At 33.4% G+C, this 18,853-nt stretch overlaps 1 protein-coding gene across 1 annotated transcript in view; it reads right to left on the bottom strand.

Moving 5' to 3' along the window:
• Nucleotides 1–257: 257 nt before the first annotated feature.
• Nucleotides 258–18,853, bottom strand: part of C9H8orf34 (chromosome 9 C8orf34 homolog) — a 366,424-nt gene continuing 347,828 nt past the window's right edge. The window contains 2 exon segments of the mRNA XM_034668153.1: nt 258–933; nt 3,916–3,975. Of these exon segments, the coding sequence (XP_034524044.1) occupies nt 926–933; nt 3,916–3,975 (68 nt within the window). The 3' untranslated portion in view covers nt 258–925.

Raw genomic sequence — 18,853 nt, 5'->3', positions numbered from 1 at the left:
ACAATCAGAATTTCTTTGTTTATTCTTTAGCCATGTTCTGGCCTTTAATATTGTTTCTTTGACAGTAATACAGGCAATTTTATAATTTAACCATATGCTTAAAGGTCCAAAATGCAAACTTAGATTAAGACAAATAAGATAAAACAGACAATAGAGATACTCAATAGATTTACTTAGATCCATTCACTTAGCATCAATGCATAATATATTCCAAAAGCGAGCATATATCAAATGCAAAATGGATGATCTTAATCGGGCTCAGTCATGGAAAAATTGGTCAAACAATTTTCATTGCATATGCTTTGGGGCATGCATTTCATTCCTCATTGATCTGCTTTATTGAATTAACATACCAATTATTTGTTTTGATAGGAACAGGGAAGATAATCACAGGAAGGAGCAGTGGTAGAGAATATATCTCTCGCTGCTGCACAAAACACACATGGCAGGTGATGACACCAAACAGTTACCTTCCAGAGAGACCCAAATGGCACATCTTGGCACATGTGGGTAAGTATAATGTTTATTAATCTAAAAAATGAGAAAATATTATAAAAATATAAGAAGTAGAAAACCCTACACAAGTTAAAATACAGAAAAATTTTAAGCAAAGTTATTTGAATCGGGCAATATTTAATGTATCAAATAGTAATCTTAATAACTAGGTATAAAGTAATCTAAACCCAGGACACTAACCATGTCAAAAGGCAGCAGACATCCTGACCACCCAGAATCCTTTGCCAGGGTTAGTGTTCTCTGATTACACATTTAGGCACCCCCTGGTTATAAGAGTACTTGTTTATTATTGATATTATAAAAATAACCATTCTCTAAATGATTACACATAGTAAATAAAATTAGAACTGTACATAAGGATTTGAATAATTGCAATTTCTTTAAGGACCACCTGCAACTTCTGCCTGCTTCACAGACCTGTAGGGGAGAAACAAAACAAAAGAAAATATGCTTAATAATACATCTATAGTGCAACATATTAAAAAGAAAGTTTGGGACCTTAATGCTTTCCTATACTCTGTATGAACTTTTACAATGGCACTGACCTTAGGGTGCCACCCCTATCAACTGTATTTTGCTGCCAGGATGTCAATTTCTGGTACCTGTATAAACCCTTTTGGTATATTTAATTAGAAGTAGATATTCTACAGCTATCTTGGTCTGTTGAAAAAGACTGGCTTCCCTCCCTTCCTATAGGAGGGAGCCGAGAGAGAAATATAGCCAATGAGAAATACTTGCAAGGGATGTGCACAATTAATATCGTGGAAGGAATTATGAAAGCTGAATTTAGGAAGCTAGAGCAGCATAAGATAGATCAGGCTGTACGAGTCCTTACTTCATCACTGGAACTATGTGACCATACTGCTTGATTGAAAAGAATTCCTTTATTTTTTTCCTAGAAAAATATGATTATGATATCAAGGGGAAAAATCCGTGCTCTTAGAATATTTTATGTTTCTTTTCCTGCTTTGTTACATTTAATATTTATATTAAATATTTATTTAATATATTAATATGATTTATTATATTTAATATTTCTGATTCACCCACTAGACCATAAATACTTTGAAATTTTGAAAAATATCAATCTCCAACTTACTTACAGGACCTGAAAGCATACTTTGCACATGGTGCTTGCTCAATAAGTATTTGTTTAATGGGAAAGAAGGAGAAGAGAAAGGGAGAAAAAGAGGAAAGAAGGGAATCCAGTTATTTTTGCACATACTTTTCCCTTATCTGAAATGCTTTACTTACCCCAACTAACCCCAGCTAGCTCCTTTATCTAATTAACTCTTACTCCTTTAGAACTTAATCTTCAATATCACTTTCTCTAGGCACTTTGACTACTAGTCAAGGTAGAAATCTCCTGCTGCATGCACTTATCTCAACCTAATGCTTACATAACAATAATCTGCAGTGTTTTATGTAAATCATGCTCAATGTGTGACTTCATCATTCAGCAAGTTTATGTCACATATGATAGTGACATGTTATTCTCTGGCACAGTTTCTGTTTTATTTTAGGTATCTATTAAATATGAATCAAATGAATGATTTACTTATTTAGATCTTTTGGATAGAAGGGCCGTATACCTACATGTTATACAAAGAACATGTGAAGGACTAAAGAAAAGAACATGACCTGTGTGTTCCTACGATGGTAGAATTATGATGTGGAAGAAAGAGAAAATTTTTGTCTGTGATACAAAAAGAACCAGAAAGAAGGCAGCTACAAGGATTCAGATTTTGAAGCAAAAGAGAATAATCTCATTTAAAGTAAGTTTTAAATATTTTGTATAACTTATGCAACACTGTTTTGCTTACTTGTCACCATACTGTATGTTACATCCCCATGACTTATATATTTCATGATTGGAAGTTAGTGCTTTTTGACCACCTTCACCTACTTTGCTCAATCCCTGCTTCTAGCTAACACCAATCTGTTTTCTGTACCTATGAGCTTGGTTGTTGTTTTTGTTTAGATTCCACATATAAGTGAGATCAGATGTTATTTGTTTTTTTCTGACTTATTTTGATTAGCAAAATATCCTCAAATTCCATCCATGTTGTTGCAAATGGCAAAAGTTCATTCTTTATGGCTGAATAATATTCCATTGTATATGTATACCACATTTTATCCATTTATCTGTTGATGGGCACTTAGGTTTTTTCTGTATCTTGGCTATTGTAAATAGTGCACTGAATGTGGGGATGCAAATATCTTTTCAAGACATTTTTGTTTGTAACAATCCAGACAGTATTCTGAAGACGTAAATATATGATTGTGTATGGGTCTGTGCGTTGCATATGACAAAAAATGAATTATATTTAATATACTGTTTTGTAACTCACATTTTAATGTAACATTATTACAAGAATGTTTCCACATCAGAATATATATATATATATATTTATAAAAATATAGATAGATGGATCCAGTTAATATCAGTATAAACACATGTATTTATCCAGTGAATATATATGTATTTCATCCTTCATAAGATGTACAGTATTCCATTATATATATTGCTATGCTTTTTTAATCAATTCCTCTTTTATTGGTCATTGGCTTGTTCACATCTTTTCATGTTTTCCATATTTTAATATAAATTTTTCTGTTTTATTATAAAACATGTGTGATGAACATAATATTCTATAAACTACAGAGTAAAGCACCGCATAAATTATTTCTTTGGGTGAGTTATTAATATAGAATTATTAGGTTAATGAGCAATTAGACCAGAATAAAATTGAATGAGCAGCCACAGGAGATAGTATAGTTCCTATTACTCAAAATATTGAAGTAAAGATTGAATGTCTATTTTGTAGGGGCATTGCAGAGAAGAGATCAGCATTAGATTGGAAGATAAGTAGATGGTTCTAAAATTCTTTCTAATTTTGATACCCTGTGATTCTGTGAATGCTAAGGACAAATTCAACTTTTTACTTCTCTCTGTGACACACTTGAGAGAAGAAACTATAAATTATTCATGTTATGTATTCAGTTCCTATAGTAGCCTCATGTCCATGGATATAAAATTGTTCTAAGACTCTGCATCTCTAAGATATATTTAATGTTGTCATAAAGTCCATGATCTTCACACAGTGGAGGAATATATTTTCATTTCGATTCTATCTAAAAGTGATTTTCCTGCCAAGGAGAAGGGATTTAAATTCCCAACCCACTTCCTCAGCATTGGAGAATACAGGCTCAATGAGAGGCCTGAGATCCATAAAACATCGCAAAAAGAGAAAGGTAATATTATGCAGAGTAGGAGGGAAATCTCTTTCTCATTAGAGGTCATCAGAACTATGCATTAAAAATATCTGAACCTGAAACAGTTGTAGATAGTACCCATAATTACATGACATTGGTATTAAGTGCCCTGAGCAAACATACCAGAGTAGACCAGGGTAGGACAAGAAGAGCATGGAACACAAAGGAGAAGATCAGCAGAACCTGCACAGTGAAAGAGAAAGAGAAAATATGCTGGACCAGGAAAAAAAAATCTATTAAACATAATTCCCTAGCAATTTAAACAATTTCTAGTGAAGATTAATCAAAATTAATACCAAAAATCTACAGTATAGTGAGCTGCAATTACATATAAGTTAGCTGCTTAATGGTGTGTATATTCTTATTCCATACTCCAGTCATTTTCAATTCAAACTTCTGCTGATTTTTAAATAAAATCTAGGGCAAAATGCCCTCCAGCTAGTGTTATGAATATATATGCAGACTTAGGAAGATCTCACAGAAATCATATACATAATTCTTATGTCCAGCATGGGTTAAGCAAAAAAGTAACACTGTTCAGGTGGCTATCCTAACACAACTTAGTCAGTATTAGATTTGTATATATGTCACAGAATAGTGATGTTATCATATTTGCAATTTAACGTCATCATCACAAAGTTATTATGAGATTTATAAAAGTAGTGCATTTAAATACATATACACTCTATTCACAATGCCTGGCACATAACATTACATGCTAAATGCAGTTCCTCTGAACGCATGCCTGAGGCAGGAGGGCAGTACCTGGTGGGATAAAGGAACAAGAGTATTCTAGTTTAAAAGAATGAGGAAAGAGAATGGAGGATAAAAGCAGATGAACTAAAGGGATCAAGGGAGATAAGCAATTCCACATTTCTTGAAGAGAAAGGAAATAGATTAAGTCCAAGTTTTCCAAAGCAGATCTTGGAATGCTAGTCCTGCATGGTGTTAATACAAATGATCCACAAAAAAATGGTTCCTTGGTCAAAGAATTTTGGACAGCAACATACCACATCTTCTTTCTGGAGAATCAAAATACACACCATATTAAATAAAGGCTCTTAGAAGTCTTATGTAACTTGATATTTATCAAAGTTAAATAAACAAATTTATATATTAAATAAATAAAATGATTTAACTTGATACTTATCAGAGTTATTTGACATTAGATTTTCATATAACTCATTTTTTAAAAACCTATACAGATCCATTGGTAAGTTCTGTTCTAACTAGAGTCAAACACTCATATCAATGCAATTGCTGTCTCACATAATTCAGCAACAAAATTGAAAAAGCATGAGTTTTGTACTCAGACAGACCTGAGTTCAAATTCTGATTCCACCCCTTCCTATGTACATGACTTTGAGCAAATTAGCTGAGTATCCCCATCAGAGGATGATTGTAAGGGAAACACCTTTGCAAGAATTCATTAAGTAGTGGATATTTGTAGTTTTGTAGTATTCAAATTCAGATAGATAGGAACTACAAAAAAATTTGGACTGAAAGTGATGATTGTATGTGGAAAGTGGATGCTGAATAAAGCTGGAGAACTTGATAAACTTTTAGAAATCTTACACATGAAAGGGTTTTCAATGAAATAATGACTTCATATTTAAATGTTCTTTACCACCCAAAGATATTCAAGGTGCTTACAAGAGAGCCTTGAATCAAAGCTCTGTATTAGTGGTTCTCAAATTTTAAGTGTATTAGAATCATCTGGAAGGTTTTTTAAAAAGCAGGTTGCCAGACTTCCCTATTCAGAGTTTCTGACTTAGCAGTTGTGGAGCGGGGTCCAAGGAAATTGCATTTCTTAAAATTTCCAAAGAGATGCTGCTGCTGTTTTGCGGGCCACACTGGGTATGTCGCTGCTCTGTGTAGCATGGACTTTGAGTGAAAGATGAAGCCAGCTGTGGTTGGATACACTTGAAGAAAAAATAGTGAAGTGTCCAGGTGTAAAACCAGAATGAAGTGTAGGTTTAGAAGGAAATAGATAACCTTAAGGGCAGAAGGTTTGGGACAGAGAATGGATTCTAGAAATCTAAGATTTTAGAGTTGGATGCTATTTCATATTTGACAAAAAAAAAAAAAAAAAAAAAGCATTACCTTGGATCACTGCATTTGAGAGGGCCAAAGAACTCTAGTTCTTTGTAAAGTAAAGTAGTAAAGCATTGGATAAGTCTGCCAAGTAGCAGTTAAGTTTTCTTAATGATAAGATTGGAGCAGAGAGAAAAGCAAGGAATCAAATGTAAACACCCCACACAAAAGAATAGAAGTGATAGGTAGGATGATAGTGGCAAGGAAAGAAACAGGACAGCCAGACAAATGGCATGAGCCTAAAAAGGAAGAGAATTCAGGTAGAATGTTAATGTTCCTTCATGGTATTTAACACCGGCAATTGAAAGAAGGAGCAGCTTCTCCTGGTAAAGGTTATAAGGGTAGCAGTATTTTCTAGGAGCCATTTCAAATAAGGCAAAAGAAAGTGGTTTGGCAGGGTGGGGGGACATGAAGAGTGTTCTTTGAATAGCACTGATGGACAATCAGTTTGCAAATAAAATCCCAGTTCCACAGGGCACAGTGGAAAGATCTGGGAAATATATCCACAGTGCTTAAGAAAACAAATACATGAGGAGATTTTATTTTGATAGGGGTAGTGGGGGCAAGGTAAAGTGGCCGAGGATAATAGAAATAAAGACAGAATTAATTGATCTCAAGTTTCTGAATTGAACTTTGGCATAACACTTGCTCTTGTGTGGCAACTGACTTAGGTATCCAGCCTTACCGGCTTCCCTCTGTGAAGCAGTACCGCTTATACGGGGGATGGCTCATTATTACCCATACTTAGGGGGATTAAGAAACAAAACACCTTTGGTGGGGGGAAGAAAGAGCAAGCGAGAGTAGCCATAAAGTCTAGAAATAAAGGTGATATTTTGTTTACAGATTAGAACCTGCTTACTTTCTTCTTGAATGCTACAGGTACAGGTCTATTCAGTGAAAAATGACAATACAAATTACCCAAGGAAGTGATCACAAATGCATATGTAGGGATAGATGTAAATGCTGCATTAATGCTCTATGTTCATTGCAACTCTGACTAAATTATCATTACAACAGAGGAACAACACACTGAGCATATGAAATGTCACTGAACATATCATGTTCTGTTGCGTAGACTGATAAACCACTTATTACATATATATGTCTATGTTTCTAGACATTGGGGCCTCCCTGAATAATCAGAAGATAGAGGCTCAGGCTTGGCCATTTCTCAAGTGATCTTCAAAGGTCACTTAAACAATATGAACTAAATTTATTCATTCCTTCATTTGTTCAATTCATTCAGTAAATATTTATTAAGAAAATCAATAGTGAATATATATATTTATTAAATAAATATGTGTTGAATACTTACAATGTAAAATAAGAACATTAAGAATAAATTTTCCCTAATAGGTTAATTTTTGGGATTAAAATCGTGGAAGCAACTTATGTTATGAAGCCTTGCATAGCTAGTAGAAACTTTTGGAAAATTATTTTAAATGTTAACAAATGGATAATCCTTTGTGTCCTAATATGAAGGAGAAAGTCACATACAACATATGTTTAAGAATATAAAGAAAAGCCATGTTTTTGGTCTGAAGAATGTTTAATTATACTGAAGTTGATATATAGTTTTGGGATATTTAGTCAACATTTCAAAACAACTCATTTTTAAAACTTTGGCAGCCTGCTTTGAACAGTTGTTCTATTTTTAATATCTAACTATGGGATTTAAAACTTGCTTAATGTAATTACTAAATGTTATTTATTTTATTCTGTCAAAATTTTAATTTTTATGTTTATCATGTGTGCCTCCCTTAATTTTCTGGATGACTTTGCATGTAGATAACAGTTTGGAACACAGTGTAAATTTAACTAAATCAAGTTGAAGTTTATATTAAAAGCAGATTTTCTACCCAAATGTATTACTGCTTGTTTCTTTATATGTCACTTTTTCTTATTTTCATGCTCTATAGGATTTTCGTTATGATACAAACTCTGCACTCAGTGAAATAATTCCTCTCTTGATACTAACTATGCACACATCCCCCCTCCCTCCTTTTTTTAGCTTATGGAGATGGAATGACATTTTTGGAATAGAACATATGGCCTTGGATTGAGCTAGAATGTAGACTGCACTTCTTGTGTATCCTTGGGAAAGGATATTTAACAGATCTGAGTTTACAGAACCAGGGTAATACCACCTACATATTAAGCTGCCACAAGGATTAAAGGAAATACTACATAGCACATACCCGCAAAAAATTTAATAAGTTCTCTTCCATTTTTTCTTCTTTTGGAGACACGTGTTTCTATATAAGCCTTAAAATGTCAATTACTCATAATAAGTTATAAGAAGAAATGGAATGACATAATTCTAATTACCCAAATAGACTTTCTTTTTTTTTTTTTTTAAAGATTTTATTTATTTATTTGACAGAGATAGAGACAGCCAGTGAGAGGGAACACAAGCAGGGGGAGTGGGAGAGGAAGAAGCAGGCTCATAGCGGAGGAGCCTAATGTGGGGCTTGATCCCATAACGCCAGGATCACACCCTGAGCCGAAGGCAGATGCTTTACCGCTGTGCCACCCAGGTGCCCCCCCCAAATAGACTTTCTAATTCTATTTTCTGTTAGCCTAGGTGACAATTTTCCTAATTCATTATTAAATCATTTTTTTTATTAGAATAGACACTAACTTTCTCCATGAAAGGACTTATTAGGCCCTATTTCTGAAGTTCTGTGCTTAGAACTCCTCTTCTATCTTCATATACCCTCTTTATTATGCCTACACAAATAGTTTCTTCAGCCCCAATGACCATCTTCAGGCTAGGATTTCTTGTCAGATCCTAATAACAAATACATTTCAGCTTTTATTCCACCTTTTAGGAGACTATGCCAGTCACTTTTAGTCTAGCTCAGACAGTGGAAATAGAGCATCTTCTGGAAGAAATAGTTTGTTCTTTGATTTTTTTCCTTTAGTTTGAGGTAAATAAGCACTTACGTTTGAAAGAAGAGGAAAAAGGAGAGTGAAATAAAAAGGTGGGTTGGGATCAGTGATGGTATGACATCAGGTACCCCAATTACTAGAAATGAGATGAAATCTTCCAGCCTGGGAGAATACATAAGAACACAGCAAAAGATAATCATACCACCCATGAACCTCCCAAGGGAGAGGTCACTCTTTTGGCCCCAAAGTAGGACTATAAAATCCTTCTCTCCTCTGCCAGTGCCAAGGCATATTAGAAGCAGCAAGCTGAATTCAATAGCCATAGAATAATTAAGAAAATCAGAAAAATGAGCTGTAGCTTCACAAGTGAAGACACATTATTCCTGGTTAGCAAGTAAAAGGCAAAAATTATTTGGCACAGACTCTTAAAGGAAAGCATTCTCCTTTACTCCCATGTAGTTAATGTACCTCTGACATTAAAATCTGGAACCGAGCAATTGCAGATGTGCCTGAGTATGAGCCTGTTCTCTGCAATTTACCAGCCTGGGGACCACAGGGATGGAGGAGCACCTTACAGTCTTCTGACTCCTAGTTTTTCCCACTCCTTCATAACATCTAGAAAGAGAAAACCAGCCTCCCTCTGAGATAATTAAATGACACACGTGTATGGTCACAGTAAAAAAGTGAGTCCGTTAGTCAGTCGCAGTAAGAACATAGCAGGTATCTGGGAACAAATACCACACAGGAGTGAAAACAGTGTCATTAAAAATAATATCAGTAAAGGTAAGTAGAAAACCCAATAAGAAGCAAGAAACAAGTCCTGGTGATTTTGAAGATAAATTGTCCTTTTTTTTTTTTTCCACAAATAGAAACCATTGTATATGATATATGTTTAACGTAAAGTAAAAACTTAGAATTTACTAATATATAGCAAGCATATATTATGTGTCTGGCACTATGTTTGGCACAAATTCAAGCAATGAAAAAGGAAAGTTTTCTTAGTCTTTGGAAACTAAATGCAATTATGTGAAAATGTTCTGATTTTGCCCACATTTATGAAATATATTGAAGTTAGAAATTTAATACCCAGGATTTTTTGGGTCAATTATTCAGATAGAGCATCAAGGATCTATCAATAATAAGGTATTAAATGGTCAATATCCAGGAGAATAAGAAAATAAACAGAAATGAGCATGGAATTTGAGGACGTGGTTCCTCTAAAGGTATCTACCAGTTGCAGAAGAAAGTCCTGAGAAGTTGACAACTTGCAAATGATTCATAGGCAGGCAGGACAAAAATTGGGGATCCAGGCTTACTGAGGAAGATGACCCAGATTAATTTCCTAGGTTTGGGGTTGCTACTCTGTAGGGCCACACTATAAGAATAAGGGTGAAATAGAAATAAACCAGCCCTCTCAATGAATACTTAAAATCTTCTCAACTATGTGTTGAATTCAAATAACCTAAGATTGCTAATACCCTAGAAACAAAGTAAAATCCTATCTGGAAGAAGATAACATCATTCTAGGCCTCAAATTATCTTTGCAATTTTTCATATACAATTTCACACTTAATCTAAAATATATAAACATGGTGACAAGGCCATGTGATCAAAAACCAAGAGAAAATGACAGAGAATAGAAAGACCCACAAGGAATCAAATAATGGACTTAAACACAAATTTTAAAATAAGTATGGGTAATAAGAAATGAAAGACAATATTTAGAGTTTTTGGAAAGAACTAGACACTAAAAATAAACCAATGAAAATGCTAAAATAAATATAGTAACTGAAATTTGAAAGTCAATATATATGTTAAGCAGCAGATTTGATAGCATTAAAGAAAGAAATAATAAACTTGAACATAGTTCAGAATAAAACATCCACAATGATACACAGAAACAAACGGTTGGAAAATGGAGGTGGGGCACATTTTTCATACAGTTAGAATGTCTAATATATGTTAATTGCTGGCAGTGGTGATTTTAAAACATAATCCCCAGTCTTTCACATTTTTCCCATCACTTGCTAGAACCATGTCCATTGACCTTGAATCTATAATGTGTGACTGCATAATCAACAAAATAATTAATTAAAAAAGAGACATCACTACAGAACTGGAACACATTTTTCTAAAAGCTATAAGAGCATATTACAAATACTTTGTAAGAATGAATTTGAAAATTCAAATGAAATGAGCAAATCTCTGGAAAAAATAAAGCTTACCAAAACTGTCACAAGGGGAAATAGAAAATCTGAGTAGTTACATAGCTATTAAAGAAATTAAATTCATAGAAATTAAATTTCTTCACATGAAGAAATTTTGAGGTCCATATGTTTCCACCACTGAATTCCTCTAATCATTAAAAAAATAATTCAATGTTACACAAACATTTCCAGAGCATCCATCAGGATATATTCCCCAATACATTTTATGAGGCTAGCTAATGTTGATTCCAATGCATAACAGAATTGTGTTAAAGGGAAAACTTTTTTTTGCCCAAATAAGCCAATTGAATTATAAATATAGATGTAAAAATCCTAAACAAACTTTTACCAAGATCCCTATCAAGTTAGGTTTATTGCAAAATGCAATACCAGATTAATCCTCAAAAATTAACCAGTGAAATTAACCACACTAACATAATAAGTGAGAAAAATATTAAAAAATGGATTAAAATGTTTGATAAATTTTGACATTTATTCACAATTTTTAAAAAAACTCAATGTATTCAGAAGGTAAGAAAATGTTCTTAATCTAAAAAAAGTGTATACACACTGACACATACTAACCTATAGCAAATATTATACTTCATGATGCAAAATTGAAAACTTTCCTTCTTAAATCAGGAATGAGACCCAATGCTTTCATTTCCTTAGAACATATATCCAGAAGAGGGCTTGCTGGAGCATAAGGAAGTTTTATTTTTACTTTTTTTGAGGAAAATCATCCATACTGTTTTCCATAATGGGCATACTAATTTACATTCCCACCAGCAATGTACAGGGTTCTCTTTTTTCCACATCTTCACCAACTCTTATCTTTTTGATTAAGGCCCTTCTAAGGGTATGAGGTTATATCTCATTGTGGTTTTGATTGCACTTCCCTGATAATTAGTGATGTTGAGCCCCTTTTTGTGTACCTATTGACCATTTCTTCTGTGGAAAAATGGCCATTAAGTTTCTTTGTCCATCTTTTAATTGGATTATTTAGGGTTTTTTGTTGTTTTTTGTTATTGAATTATATGTGTTTCTTATATTTTTTGGATATTAAACCCTTATCATCTAAATGGTTTAATAAAAATTCTCAATAAAATAAGTATAAAAGGAAATTTCCTCAACCCAATTATGGTCATTTATGAAACTCCCACAGGTAAAATCATAATCAATGGAGAAAAATTGAAAGTTTTTCCTCTACGATACAGTACAAGACAAGGATGTCCATCCTTGCCACTTCTATTCAAAATAGTACAGGAAGTACTAGCAAAAGCAATCAGACAAGAAAAAGGTATAAATGAGATCCAAATCAACAAAGAGTAAAATTATCACTGTTTGTAGATGACATAATCCTATATATAGAAAATCCTAAAGACTCCATGCAAATACACAGACACACAAAGACACACACACACACACACACACACATACACACACACAAACCTGTTAGAACTAATACATAAATTCAGTAAAGTTACAGAATACAAAAGCAACATACAAAAATCAGTTGCACTTCTTCACACTAAAAATGATCTATCTGAAAGGGAAATAAAAAAAATTCTATTTACAATAGCTTCAAAAGAATAAAATATTTAGGAATAAATTTAACTAAGAAGACAAAAGATCTGTACACTGAAAACTATAAAACAGTGATAAAAGAAATTGAAGAAGGCATAAATAAATGGAAAGATATCCTATGCTGATAGATTGGAAGAATTAATATTGCTAAAATGTCCATACAAAGTGATATACAGGTTCAATGCAATCTCTATAAAAATTCCAATGGCATTTTTCACAGAAATAGAAAAAAATTCTAAAATTCTTGTGGAACTACAAAAAACTCCTAATAGCCAAAGCAATCTTGAGAAAGAATGGAGCTGGAGGCATCATACTTACTGATTTCAAATTATATTACAAAGTGATAGTAATCCACAGTATGGTACTGGCATAAAAATGGACACATGGACCAACGGAATAGAATAGGGAGTCCAAAGATAAACCCATGCGTACATGGTCAACTAGTTTTTAACAAGACTGCTAAGAATACACAATGGGGAAAGGACAGTCCCTTCATTAAATGGTTTTGGGAAAACTGTGTATCCACACGCAAAAAAATGAAATTGGATACTTATCTCACAATATACACAAAAATCAACTCAAATATTTTAAAGACTTAAATGTGAGACTGGAAACTGTAAAACACTTAGAAGAAAACAGGGAGAAAACTCTTTGACATCAGTCTTGGCAATAATGTTTTAGACATGACAAAAGCTCAGGCAACAGAAGCAAAAATAAGTAAGTGGGACAGCATCAAGCTAAAAAGCCTCTGCACAGCAAAGGAAACAACAAAATAAAAAAGGTAACCTAAAGATTGGGAGACAACATTTGCAAACCATATTTCTGTTAATTACGTCTTTTAATATAAAAATATTAAAAATATAAAAAATTAAATCACGCACACCTTGAGACTTTGCGTAAGAGTTTACTCTAAAATTAATTATGTTTCAAAGAATTAAAATTATAAGCTTGAGTTACATATATTTAGTGATATTTAATTGATAGGTTAACAACTACACTCAATAACAACAAAGTTTCAAAAAACACTTCAACAATGATTTAGTTCACCTCCTATAAATTGGGCTGTATTATGGTCCATGTTTGCCTTCTTTGCCTAGTAAAGAACATAACTTCTAAAAAGCGATTTATTTATTTATTTACTTATTTATTATTTATTGCTGCATACAAGAGATTCATTTTACTTTATTTTTATTTTTAATTTTTTTATTTCAAGTTTTACTTAAAGTCCTGTTAGTTAATATACAGTGTAATACTAGTTTCAGGAGTTGAATTTAGTGATTCATCACTTACATACAACACAGTGTTCATCACAAGTGCCCTTCTTAATACCTATCATCCATTTAACCCATCCCTCCACCACCTCCCCTCCAGCAACCCTCAGTTTGTTCTCTATAGTTAAGAGTCTGTTTTCTAGTTTGCCTCCTTCTCTTTTCTTCCCCTATGTTCATCTGTTTCATTTCTTAAATTCCACATATGAGTGAAATCAGATGTTATTTGCCTTTATATGACTGACTTATTTCACTATATTATGCTTAATATACTCCAGCTCCATCCATGTCATTGCAAATGGTAAGACGTCATTCTTTTTTATGGCTGAGTAATATTCCATTGTATACATATACCACTACTTTATTTTATAAGTCTTTTAAAAACTGCACATCTTAGGGAGATGATGATCTCTTTTTGAAATAGCACTAGAGCACAGGTAGTTTAAAAACTAGTTTTCTTCTCAAGTTAAGAAATGTGTAAAGGGCCAAATACCTGGACCTCATCATCATCTGTGTTAATGTTATCCAAAGCTATGAACATGAATGTTCTCACCAGGGTTCCTCCTTATGTAAAGATTTCTCCACTCCTTATTTTATCAACTCACACTTTTTATCCTTATAATTTGCACCCTCTGTGTTCTTTTTATGACTTACCTTTCTATACTTATTTCTCTCTGATCCCCCGTGTCTAGTGTTTTTCCCTAAAAGTATGAATTGCTAGTTCCCTGGGCACCAAACATAACCAATGCTCTTCCTATGTTCATGTCCTTGCTCATATGACATTCTTGTCCAGCCCTGTACTTCAAAGTCTTACCCATCTCTTAGTTCAAACACCACTTCTTCATTAAGATCTCTCTAATTACATGTTCCTACTGCCAACTTCATATGATATTTCCTTCCTTTGGCTTCCTTAACATTCTATTTATCTTTTAAGAAATAGTATACCTTATGCTACAGATGTTTATGCACTTCTCTTTAGCTTACTAGAGAAAAGGGATCATAACCTTCTGTTTTGTTTTGTTTTTTTATATATCCCATACTATAAACCCCAACACATAGCAGCATCTCATTAATGTGTATTGAATTTTAAGATTCATAAACATGATTCTAAGGAGATTCTAAGGAGGTAATCTGGTCTATGGAGCATATGGAACATATTGGAGAATCTTAACTAAAAAAATCCTAGTTTGGGACAAAATGTCCACGTCTGTTTCATTTTTGTGAAGGTGAAGCAGGTCAATGTTACAAAACAAGTCAGGGAAAATTATGGAACCAGTTTGTCTGGTGTGAACAAGCTGAAGTTCGTACAGTAACTGAAAATACACAGAACAAAATTCACGGAGAACAAATAGATTTTACTTACAACCAATCAATACATTCTTCTCATTTGTTAAAGATATATCTCATCTAATATAAGACTGCCTATAAGCTAAATCCATCAAGATTAGAGAATGAACTAGACTTCCCTTCATTTTGTTTTCATTATTATATTTTGTAGTTTCAGGCTATACCTAGAGCAAATGTAAGAATATTCCAAGACAAACAAAAAGTGTTTGGTAAAAGGATTAAAAACTTATGCTACTCATTTATAACTTTGATTTTTTTAAATAACCAAAAATTGGACCAGGTATCTTCTATTTTCAGTTTTAAAGAATTCAACTCCATACAGTATTCTAATCCAAAGAATGCTGCATCACAAAAGAACGGTTCTGTTTAAATACAGCCTTCTCTGATACTTGTTATGAAATGCTCTGACATATGACATATGTCATATGCTTACTGCATATGACAAGGAAATGTCAATAAATAAAGCAGGTAAGCTTTGTATCTATTCTGAAGAATGTAACTTTATATATTGCAGAGCAATTTGACACATTTTTCTATTACACTTAATAGTTTTATTTGGTGAGATTAAGTGTTATATGTTATTAAATATTACCCTTTAATTCTTTTCTAGGAGGTTAGAAATCAATTGAGCTATTCATAATATCAAGGTTTTACCACAGACATGGGAAACCTTTCAAAGTAAGAATGCCCTGTGAATAATTCAGAGGCATTTGGCCTCTAGAAATTGCAAAAACTTACTTATAGCTAAAATAATTCTCTACAATCACTATTATAATGGAAAAATTACAATATGACATTAGAATGTTTTGCTTGCAATAGATAATTAACAGTAATTATTAACTTACGTTTATATTTATTGGTTAAAGATAAATCTTTAAATATTTATGATGATAACAGGTACCGAACATGCAAATGCCTAATTTATAGGATGTATTGCCTGGTATGAGTTCAGAAGCCCTGAATTTTTTAGGAGAAGCTTTAGAATTTTCTGAACACTCATAGAAGATTTAATGTGAAAAGTAAGATTAAAAATCATCAAGATTTCCTTTGGTCTTTAAAAATAACCTAATACAGTTTTCCAGAAGTTTGTGTCTTTTTTACTTTTAGAGCTCATCTTTCTAGTTATTCTTGTGCTATTTTTATTGTATTACTGTTATTATTATTATTTTTTATTCTTGGTTGTTTCCAATGTGTGTTTTTTGTCTACAAACACAAGTATTGTGTAGGAAAATCCGGTTGACCTTTAAATAAGAACAAAATACTGAAGTCCTGTCTCATTTTTCTCCTGAGGTATATATTTCTAGTCCCTATTTCTGATCCCACAACCTTAATACATAAACTCTGTGTTTCAAGTCTCATGAAGCCCTGACACCTATCCGTAATTGGCTATTAACTCATTTTGGTCTTTGTGTTATCTACATTCCACTGTCCCTAACATATCCTTTCCTACTCTTTCGTTTGATAGGATGTTAGTATCTTATCTTGGGTCTGGTAAAACAATCAGCTGTGGTACAATAACACACCGCCTCAAGCATTGCTCAAATACAAATCTTGGGAGGCTACCTGGAAAGAAGTAATGTGAGATTAGATTAAGGAGAACAAAGGTCACACCACATCCTGAGTGGACAGTAGAATCCTGTAGCCCTATACTGCCCTAGCACTTTGGCTCTCAAGGGTGACAGCATAAACTGTGCCACACCCTGGTAAGGGGAACAAAGGAAGTCATGAATAAAGGATGAAGCAATAAGAGTAAACATCACTGAGCCCAAACAAGAACTCTTGATTCTACTCCTGGCATCTGCTACTAAGTAGGTGACATGAACAAACCTACAATCTCTTAGAGAATCAACTTCTTCATTAAATTAAGAGAACTGAGATTGAGAAGATTAGATTAGATTAGCATTTCCTAAAATCCTAGAACATTTGTTTTTCCAGCAGTTAACAGGCATTCTGAAAATTATAAGCATTCTGAAAACAGAAGTTAATAAGTATTCTGCAAAAAAGAACTCAAGTAAATATGCAAAAAACTCTGGACTATACATAGTCAAGCAGATCTTGCTGCAGGACCACCCAGTGACTTCTAGAAAAGACTGTATAGCTTGTCTTCAAGTCAACATTGGAAAATAATTTGTCTCATTTTAAGCCAAGATGCTGATTACACTTGATCTATTCATTTAAAAGTGTAGAACTGTTTCACTCCTCTTGAAAGTTGTTATACCATTGGTATAACAACTGAGAGTTTCTCAAATTAAATGATATGTATAAAGTCCCAAAACTTATTTTACTCAAAATTGTTTTTAATAGCTTATCATGAAATTAAGACTTAAAGAAACAGATATTATCTGGTCCTATAGCCCATTATGAAGCTATCATATTCCCATTCAAACAAAGAGACAATTAGGTTGATGAAATCAGGAAAAATAGGAGAGGAGAAGCACTTCTGGATTGTGGGTGTAAGAATCTCCAAAATTTTGTTCCACTAAAAAGCAATGAGAACATTAGCAAAAATCACAAAAATCAACTTTTCACAACTCTAGAAATTAACCAAAGACTTGCAATAATCCATAGAACATTTATTAAAGAAAAGCAGCTGAATCTCAATGAGAACAGTTAGCCGTGTAGGATTTTAACTTACCCAATATCAATAGCCTTCTCTCTAACTCTGCAGTAGCCTTGAAAACCAGCAGCCTCAGCAATGACAGTAGCTATGAAAAAGCAGCTTCTGATCCACTAGAGGGGACAGAATGTGTTTGGAGTTTCCCCAGATGTCCCGTATCTAGAGAATTATCACTGTTTGACCTATACAGAAGCTGTCTGCAAAATCCTCACTTGAATGTTTTTTCTTTATTTGTCCTGGATTAGAGCTCACTCAGTAAAAAACTCAGTCCCTATGATATTTGTCAAAAACAATTAGAGGCAACAGTTTTACTACCATGTGCCCAAAGCAGTGATACCAATTGGGGCAAACAAGGGGTTTACCACACACAAACACACAAAAATAAATAAATAAATAAATAAATAGTAAAAAGAAAGCCTTGTGGATGAGACACCTATAAGCAGCTTTCAAAAGATCTGACATATTCCTGAGGATCTAGAAGGCTCCCCCCATATGTGTAGTACAATGCATCTGCCCAGCCCTAGGAAGGCTCTATCTCTCACCTCTTGTTGACCTAGAAGCTCTGTAGAAGCAAAGTTGTAAAGTGCTGGAGTGTCCATGGTATGCCTCAATACCTTGCCCAGGCATTAGCTGACTACTCAGCTACTGAGCAGACACTTCAGTAGGTATATCAAAAATAATATAGACTTTAAAATTTAGATCAGGAAAGTCAGTAAACAAAAAGCAGTGAGGGCCATAACAACAAGAAAAAACAATAATAGACTGAAAAATAACTTTTACTTTGATCACTGGAGACCCTCAAAGCTTATGAATATAATTTTGTTATATTAATAATAAACTATACTTGTACAGAAATTGACAAAGTATATTCACACCTATCATTCTGTTTGATCTTCACGCAAATCTCAGGAATTCAGCTACAATCAAGTAGCACTTTGCCTTATTTTTGACTCCATACACTAGCTTTTTGGGATTAATGAAGTATTTGGACTAATTTATGCCATCACACTTTGCATCTGCTATTTGTCATTTTTTTCTTTACATTTTTC

This window comes from Ailuropoda melanoleuca, chromosome 9, assembly GCF_002007445.2.
Source record: "Ailuropoda melanoleuca isolate Jingjing chromosome 9, ASM200744v2, whole genome shotgun sequence".
Lineage (NCBI taxonomy): Eukaryota > Metazoa > Chordata > Mammalia > Carnivora > Ursidae > Ailuropoda > Ailuropoda melanoleuca.
The sequence above is the reverse complement of the archived record's forward strand: the minus strand, read 5'-3'. Positions and strand labels throughout refer to the sequence as shown.